Below are 7732 nucleotides of genomic sequence, written 5' to 3'. Positions count from 1 at the left end.
CCGGGAACACCGGGAGTACCGGGACAACGGGAACACTGGGAATACCGGGAGTACCAGGACACTGGAACATTGGGAACACCAGGAACACCGGGAATACCGGGAATACCGGGAATACCGGGTCACTGGGAACACCGGGAGCACTGGGAATACTGGGAGTACTGGGAATACCGGGTCACCGGAAACACTGGGAACACCGGGAATACCAGGAGTACCGGGAATACCGGGAGTACTGGGACACCGGGAACACCGGGAATACCGGGACAATGGGAACACCGGGACAACGGGAACACCGGGACAACGGGAACATTGGGAACACCAGGAATATCGGGAGCACTGGGAATCCTGGGAGCATTGGGAATACCAGGAATATCGGGAATAGCAGGAATATCCGGAATACTGGGAACACTGGGAATACCGGGAGTACCAGGAGCACTGGGAGCTCGTCCAGGACCCACCCTGGGGATGGGCACTGGGATTGGGATCAGCCCCGGGATCAGGATTGGGATCAGGATTGGGATCAGCCCCGGGATCAGGACTGGGATCAGGATTGGGATCAGCCCCGGGATCAGGACTGGGATCAGGATTGGGATCAGCCCCGGGATCAGCCAGGCCATACCTGCGGGGTCTCGGCATCCGCTGCGCTCCCAGAGCCCTCCTGCAGCACCTCCTGCAGCTCTGCCTGCCCGGAGACCCCGGGAATCAGCCTGGGCAGGGACCCCAAAATCCAGGGACCCCAAAATCCAGGGGCCCCGGGAATCAGCCTGGGCAGGGACCCCAAAATCCAGGGACCCCAAAATCCAGGGGCCCCGGGAATCAGCCTGGGCAGGGACCCCAAAATCCAGGGACCCCAAAATCCAGGGGCCCCGGGTATCAGCCCGGGCAGGGATCCCAAAATCCAGGCTCAGCGCCTCCCCCCTCACCAGCAGCTCCTCCTCGTTCTCCAGATCTTCCTCCCCTTCCTCCTCCTCCTCGGGGGGGTCCCGCAGGCAGAGCTGGGCCAGGGCCTCCACAGCTGCCAGATCTGGGGGGGGGGGGAGAGGGGCACGGGGGGGTCACGGACCCATTTTGGGGGGCACTTCCAGCGGGAGGGGAGGGGGATTTACCTCGCTGGGGGGGTGGGGGTGCTGGCCCCCCCGCCGGTGCCTCCCTGTCCCCCAGCAGCAGCAGCAGCTCCGCCTCCAGCGCCGCGTCCCCGCCACCACCGGCGACATCCCCGGGGCCCCCCCCGGTACCGGGATCCGCCAGCAGCCCCATCTGGGGAGGGGGCGACAGCGCTCAGGGGACCCCCAGGAGGGGCTCCAGGGATCCAGGGATCCCCCAAAGTGCTGGAGGGGAGGACGGGACCCCCCAACACCCAGAGCAGGGGTCCGGGGGGGGTCACACGCACCTGCCTGGCCATGGCCGCCCCCTCGGCCCGGGACCCTCCTGGCTCGGCTCATGGCTCCGCGCCCGCCGGAGCTGGGGAGGGGGAGCACAGGGAGACCCCCGCTCTGATTTAAACCCTCGGCTTCCCCTCCGAGCCGCATTTCACGCCTCAATCCCCCTCAGAGCCCCCCAAAAATCTCCGCGCCCCCCGCTCCTCACAAGGCCCCGGGCGCGCCCCTCAAGGCCCCACCGCGACTTTTGTCGCGTCCCAGGGCGCCCCACAAGGCGCTGTCACCCCTCAGCTGTGCGCAGGCCTCACCCCCCGATCCCGGTGGTGCCGTCTGTCGCGGTTTTGTCCCGGTTTTATCCCGGTTTGTCCCGGTTTATCCCGGTTTATCCTCACTCACTTCCTGCTCCGCCGGCCGCTGTCAACACCCCGCGCTTTACAGCACCGCCGTCGCAAAAGCCGCTGTCGTAAAAACCGCTCTGCTTCGCGGCGCGGGAGAACTACAACTCCCAGCGTGCCCCGCTGCCGGCAGGGAAAAGGCGGGAAAAACGTGAGGGAGACGGTGGGCCGAATGCCCCGAGGTGGAAAATGTGTGGAAATCGGCGGAAATTCCGCGATTTTCACCTAAAGCCCTGAGGGTTTGGGGTTTTGTGTCGCGGTTGTGCCTTTAGGGGAGCTGGGGGATGTCGTTTTGGCTGTGAGGGCGTTGAGGGCTGTGAGGGGAAAATGGCTGCCGGGGCCTGAGGGGAGCTGAGGTGGGGTGAAATGGGGAGCTGAGGTAATTTGGGGTTGCTCTTTATCCTTCCCTAGATAGCGGCAGGATGGGGAAACGCAGGAGCCGCCCAATCCCAGGTAAAAGGAAAACACCCAAATGTCCCAGTTTTGGTTGACAATGACCCAACTGGGGTCCTTTCCCCCTTCTGGGAGACCCGACTGGGATCTCCCCACATCCAAACTGATTTCCTTTTTTTCCTTTCCATTAAAAAAAAAAATTCTTTTTTCCCTCACCACACACAACAACAGGCGACAGGAAATTCCACGCTCCCAAAGCCAAGCGGATCCTTCAGGAAACACCGGGAGCTGATCCCCGTGGAGATCCTGCCGGGATGGATCCCGAGGTCCCAACAGAGGGAAAAACTCCCCAAATTGGGGTTTTAAACGTGATTTTTCAGGAAGGGAAAGACAAGGAAATTGGAGGTGGCAGAGCGCTGGGATCACCTACACAGGGCATTTCCCATGGGGTGGAAGAGAAACATCTGGAATCGCCCCAGCTGGGAATTTTGGAAGAGGATGGGGCAAGAGAGGATGAGTTGGTGTCACCAAAACCAGGAATTTTGGATGGGGCAGGAGAGAATTGTGGAGAATCACCAAAACCGGCAGTTTTGGAGGGGGATGGGGCAGGAGAGGAGAAGCTGGAGCCACTGAAAGTGGGAATTTTGGATGGAATGGGGCAGAAGCACCTGGAATCACCTCAGCTGGGAGTCTTGGAGGGGGATGAGGCAGGAGAGGAGAAGCTGGAGCCACTGAAAATGGGAAATTTGTATGGAACAGGAGAGGATCCGCTGGAACCACCAAAACCAGGAATTCCAGAGGCGAAAGAGGAAAGAGAGGAGCAACCAGAGCCAAATTGGGAAATTTCCAGAGCGGGAATTTTGGGTGGAACGGGAGAGAATGAGCTGGAACCACCAAAACCAGGAATTTTGGAGATGGATGGGGCAGGAGAAGAGCAGCTGGAGTCGCTGAAAGTGGGAAATTTGGATGGAACAGGAGAGGATCAACTGGAATCACCAAGACCAGGAATTCCAGAGGCGAAAGAGGAAAGAGAGGAGCAACCAGAGCCAAATTGGGAAATTCCCAGAGTGGGAATTTTGGGTGGAACGGGAGAGAATGAGCTGGAACCACCAAAACCAGGAATTTTGGAGATGGATGGGGCAGGAGAAGAGCAGCTGGAGTCGCTGAAAGTGGGAATTTTGGATGGAACAGGAGAGGATCAACTGGAATCACCAAGACCAGGAATTCCAGAGGCAAAAGAGGAAAGAGAGGAGCAGCCAGAGCCGAACTGGGAAATTCCCAGAGTGGGAAATTTGGGTGGAACGGGAGAGGAGCAGCTGGAATCAGCAGAACCAGGGGGTTCTGGAGCCCACGAGGACACGGCGATGGACGCGGCCCCTGAGGGAAGTTCAGAGGTGTCGGATGGAGCAGGAAAGCGGGAAGAAGGTGGCCTGCAGGAGGAGCGTGGCACCCTGAGAGTGGACACGGGGTCACCAGGTGGTGCCAGAGGTGCCCGGAGCGCTGGAGGGGACGCAGGGAGCGGGAATTGCCAGGGTGGGAATTCCAGGATGGCCACAGCAGGGTTGGAGCCAGGAGCCACCGGCACCGAGCCCCAGGAGCAGCAGGAAGGGACCAGCCCAGTGGAGAAGGTACAACTGGGATGATCCCTAACTGGGATGATCCCAAACTGGGATCCAGGGACCCCACCCCATCCCAAAATGGGATCCAGGGACCCCTCCCCATCCCAAACTGGGATCCAGGGACCCCTCCCCATCCCAAACTGGGATCCAGGGACCCCTCCCCATCCCAAACTGGGATCCAGGGACCCCTCCCCATCCCAAACTGGGATCCAGGGACCCCTCCCCATCCCAAACTGGGATCCAGAGACCCCTCCCCATCCCAAACTGGGATCCAGGAACCCCTCCCCATCCCAAACTGGGATCCAGGAACCCCTCCCCATCCCAAACTGGGATCCAGGGACCCCTCCCCATCCCAAACTGGGATCCAGAGACCCCTCCCCATCCCAAACTAGGATCCAGGAACCCCTCCCCATCCCAAACTGGGATCCAGGAACCCCTCCCCATCCCAAACTGGGATCCAGGGACCCCACCCCATCCCAAACTGGGATCCAGGGACTCCTCCCCATCCCAAACTGGGATCCAGGGACCCCTCCCCATCCCAAACTGGGATCCAGGGACCCCTCCCCATCCCAAACTGGGATCCAGGGACCCCTCCCCACCCAAACTGGGACCCTCCCCACCCCCTTGCCCTCCCACTCCTTTCTTTCCCTGCAGCCTTGGCACACCCCAGGCCAGGCCCACCCCGGATCCACAGGGAGCAGCCCATGGCACAGGTGGGTGCATCCAGACCCTTCTAGGGGAACAAAATCCTGATTTCGCCCGGAATTCCCAATTTGGGGAGTGGAAAAAGCCCCAGTTCTCCTCCCCCAGCAGCGCCAAAGCCGCGGAGCCGGCGGATGCCAGCGACGTCATCCGCGGGCTGATCCGGGAGCTCTCGGACCTCAAGTAAGTCCCAAATCCGCCTGGATCTCGCTGAAATTGGGGGTCCAGCACCCCCCGAGTGACACCCACGTCCCCCCACAGCCGCCTGGCCATGGGAGCCCGCCGAGGGCTGGAGCTGCTGAGGAGGCCGAAGCCGCGGCGCGGCCGGAGGGCGGTGCCCGGGGGAAGCCGCTGGAAAGAGGGGTAGGGCCATCAGGAATAATAATTAATAATAATCATTTATTGATGGAAACAACGGGAATAAAGCGACCTGCACGTGGAGAATGGTTGCGGCACTCGCTACAGGGGTCTTCACGGTGTTGTGGGTGAACAAATCCCACCAAAGCAACCCAAACTCGGCCAAAACGCTAAGGGATGGCTGTGGTGATGGGATAAAGGCTCCAACACCTGGAACATCAGCCCCTTCCCAGCCTGGGATTAACCAAAACTCAAAAATCCAACCCAAAATATCTGATAACAGCTCCAACACCTGGAGCACCGACCCCTTCCCAGCCTGGGATTAACCAAAACTCAAAAATCCAACCCAAAATATCTGATAACAGCTCCGACACTGGGAGCATCAGCCCCTTCCCAGTCCCTTTTTGGCCTGGCATTAACCAAAACTCCACAACCCAACCCAAAATATCTGAAAACTACTCCAATACCTGGAGCATCAGCCCCTTCCCAGCCTGGGATTAACCAAAACTCCACAATCCGACCCAAAACATCTGGTAACCCCTGGGGCACCGAGCCCTTTTGGGATTAACCAAAATTCATAACTCAAAACTCAAACCAATCCCAAAACTCAGAACTCAGAACTCAAACCAAACCCAGAACTCAGAGCTGGCCCCTCTGGCAGCACCCAGATGTGGCCGGAGCGACTCCTGCGGGTGCCACGGCGTCGGGAGGTGGCACAAACCGGGCAAACTGGTCCCAGTCGAGCTCCAAGACTGGTCCCAGCCAAGCTGCAAGCCGTGGTCTCATCCTCTGGGGCAGTCCCTGGAAGAGAAGCCAGGAGAGAGAGGCAGGAGCACGGGGTTAATGCCAAATTCCTGGTGGATTCCCGCAGCAATCCCATCCTGGATCAATCCACGGCTCCTTCCTTCGTGTCACCCGTTTCCCAGTGCCTCCTCCTTCCTTTAGTGAAGGCTCCTTGGTGAGATTCCCTCATGGAAATCCCATTCCTGCCTAAATCCAGGATCTGGAAACCCTCAGGGAGTCTCCCATCCTTTGGTGGCTCCCCGGTGTCACCTGCCACCTGTCTGCTCTGTCCCTTTGGTAGCTCTGATTCCCTGGTGAGATTCCTCACGGGAATCTGGCTAAACCCAGGTTTGGATGTGCCACATCCTCTGTGCCATCCCTGGGACACCCCAAACCTGCGTGGGGATGTGACATCCTCCATCCCATCACGACATTCCTCACGGGAATCTGGCTAAACCCAGGTTTGGATAAAACAGGAATCACAGGAATTGGGATAAACCCAGGTTTGGATAAAATTTGTGCCCCCTTCCCTCCACCAGCTCCAACTCCATCACGAGATTCCTCACAGCAATCCCAGCCCTGGCTAGACGCAGGTTTTGGATGCGCCACATCCTCTGTGCCATCCCCGGGACACCCCAAACCCGCTCGGGGATGTGACATCCTCCATCCCATCGCCGCATTCCTCACGGGAATCCCAGCCCCGGCTAAACCCGGGCCGTGCCACGCCTGCCGTGGCACACCCCACCCCACCTGTACCTGCAAGGTGGCACGGGCTCCTCCCTCCCTCGCCTACGTCCTGCTGCTCCTCCGCCCGCTCCTGGCGGGCGCGGGCCGGGAGTAGACGGAGGCGTAGCCGCGGTGCGTGCGGGGGCAGAAGCGGCGCGTGTGGGCCTGGTCCTGCGTGGCCCCGCACTGGGGACAGACGTAGCTGCGCAGCACCGGGCACTGCAGCCGGCCCTGGGCGTCACGCAGGCTGTGGCTCCGGTACACGCCCGGGGACTCGCCGTTGTGCTGGCAGAACGAGCACGGAGCCGGCACGGAGCCCGGAGATGGGCCGGTGCTCGGAGGTGGCTCCGCTGGTGGAGCTGGTCTGGGACGTGGAGATGGGCCGGTGCTCGGAGGTGGTTCTGCTGGTGGAGCTGGTGTGGGACGTGGAGATGGCCACACTGGTGGAGCTGACCTGGCACACGGAGCTGGTCTGACATGTGGAGCTGGTCCGGCACACGGAGCTGGTCCGGCACACGGAGCTGGTTGGGTGCATGGAGATGGTCCCACTGGTGGAGCTGGTCTCATGTGCGGAGCTGGTTTGGCACACGGAGCTGGCCCAGGGCATGGAGCTGGTTCAGCAGACGGAGCTAGCCCAGCAGGTGGAGCTGGCCTGGCACATGGAGCTGGCCCCACACGTGGAGCTGGCCCCACACACGGAGCTGGCCCCACACGTGGAGCTGGCCCAGCACAGGGAGCCAGAGCTCCCAGTGGCACCGAGATGTCCCCGAGTCCCGCAGGCTCACGGAGCAGCACGGCCACCGTGGCCGCCAGCCCCAGGTAGTCCCGCCACATGTCAAACTGGCCCGCGGCTTCCGCGCGTGGCAGCGCCATGGCCACCCCGGTGCCACCGGCGCAGCGTGGCGCGGGACACCGCAGCGTCCTCGTGCCTCCGGAGCCAGTTCTGGTGCCACCTCTGGTGTCCCCGGCGGTCCCCGCATGGCGCGTGGCTGGACGCGGCTCCTTGTTCCAGATGCTTCTGGCGTCCCCGGTTCCGGCGTGGCGTGGGGCCGGTGCGGCCAGTGCTGCTGGTGGCGTGGAGCTGGACACCCCAGCACTCTGTCCCGGTGCTCCCGGTGCTCCCGGTGCCTCCGTTTGAGGCCTAGACGCCGCGCGTGGTCAGTGTCGCCGGGGTGTCCGCGCCTCCAGACGGGCGGGGCGGCGCGGCCATCATGGCCTTTGGGGGATTGGGGTTAATCACCGCGATTTCGGTTAAACGCCGTGATCGAGCTGCCCGCCCCGGGGGGGCGTGACAGGAATCCTTGAGGAGCGGGAGTTTTGGGGGGAAATCAGGGGGTTTTGGGTGCTTCGGGGAATTCCTGGTTGATCCTGCCCGCGGGGG

General features: G+C 61.5%; 3 protein-coding genes across 4 annotated transcripts; 1 reads left to right on the top strand and 2 right to left on the bottom strand.

The window, feature by feature from the left end:
* Positions 1 to 167: 167 nt before the first annotated feature.
* CC2D1A (coiled-coil and C2 domain containing 1A) lies at positions 168 to 1812 on the bottom strand. The gene is made up of 6 exons (XM_038126438.1): positions 1685 to 1812; positions 1388 to 1458; positions 1104 to 1254; positions 921 to 1021; positions 546 to 679; positions 168 to 473 (listed from the first exon to the last, which is right to left on the bottom strand). The coding sequence occupies exons 2-5, from the start codon at positions 1397 to 1399 to the stop codon at positions 602 to 604; spliced, it is 342 nt and encodes a 113-aa protein (XP_037982366.1). The 5' UTR covers positions 1400 to 1458; positions 1685 to 1812; the 3' UTR covers positions 168 to 473; positions 546 to 601.
* A 1870-nt stretch (positions 1813 to 3682) lies between these two features.
* Positions 3683 to 4900, top strand: BRME1 (break repair meiotic recombinase recruitment factor 1). 2 transcript variants are annotated; one of them, XM_038126440.1, is made up of 4 exons: positions 3683 to 3792; positions 4438 to 4496; positions 4597 to 4668; positions 4747 to 4900. In XM_038126440.1, exons 1-4 carry the CDS (start codon positions 3712 to 3714, stop codon positions 4850 to 4852), a joined length of 318 nt encoding a protein of 105 aa, XP_037982368.1. In that variant the 5' UTR covers positions 3683 to 3711; the 3' UTR covers positions 4853 to 4900. The 2 variants fall into 2 exon arrangements, with proteins under 2 accessions (XP_037982368.1, XP_037982367.1); XM_038126439.1 differs by having other exon boundaries at positions 4594 to 4668.
* Positions 4901 to 5074: 174 nt separating this feature from the next.
* Positions 5075 to 7503, bottom strand: NANOS3 (nanos C2HC-type zinc finger 3; the record flags this gene model as incomplete). Its single annotated transcript, XM_038126316.1, has 2 exons — positions 5075 to 5643; positions 6382 to 7503. A coding segment is annotated over one exon (1089 nt), but the record flags the coding sequence as incomplete, so codon positions are not given.
* Positions 7504 to 7732: the final 229 nt, after the last annotated feature.

The sequence above is a fragment of the Motacilla alba genome, unplaced genomic scaffold (assembly GCF_015832195.1).
Source record: "Motacilla alba alba isolate MOTALB_02 unplaced genomic scaffold, Motacilla_alba_V1.0_pri HiC_scaffold_34, whole genome shotgun sequence".
Lineage (NCBI taxonomy): Eukaryota > Metazoa > Chordata > Aves > Passeriformes > Motacillidae > Motacilla > Motacilla alba.
This window is presented reverse-complemented; position numbering and strand designations above follow the sequence as displayed.

What these genes read in the sequence shown, in the direction of transcription:
- CC2D1A (XM_038126438.1), bottom strand. An exon ending in ACCCCCACCCCCCCAGCGAG is followed by an intron (nt 1,022 to 1,103) that starts GTAAATCCCCCT and finishes CCCCCCCCCCAG; the next exon opens with ATCTGGCAGCTGTGGAGGCC. An exon ending in AGAACGAGGAGGAGCTGCTG is followed by an intron (nt 680 to 920) that starts GTGAGGGGGGAG and finishes GTCTCCGGGCAG; the next exon opens with GCAGAGCTGCAGGAGGTGCT.
- BRME1 (XM_038126439.1), top strand. Translation starts at nt 3,712, where the DNA reads ATGGCCACAGCAGGGTTGGAGCCAGGAGCCACCGGCACCGAGCCCCAG. An exon ending in GGGAGCAGCCCATGGCACAG is followed by an intron (nt 4,497 to 4,593) that starts GTGGGTGCATCC and finishes CTCCTCCCCCAG; the next exon opens with CAGCGCCAAAGCCGCGGAGC. An exon ending in CGGGAGCTCTCGGACCTCAA is followed by an intron (nt 4,669 to 4,746) that starts GTAAGTCCCAAA and finishes GTCCCCCCACAG; the next exon opens with CCGCCTGGCCATGGGAGCCC.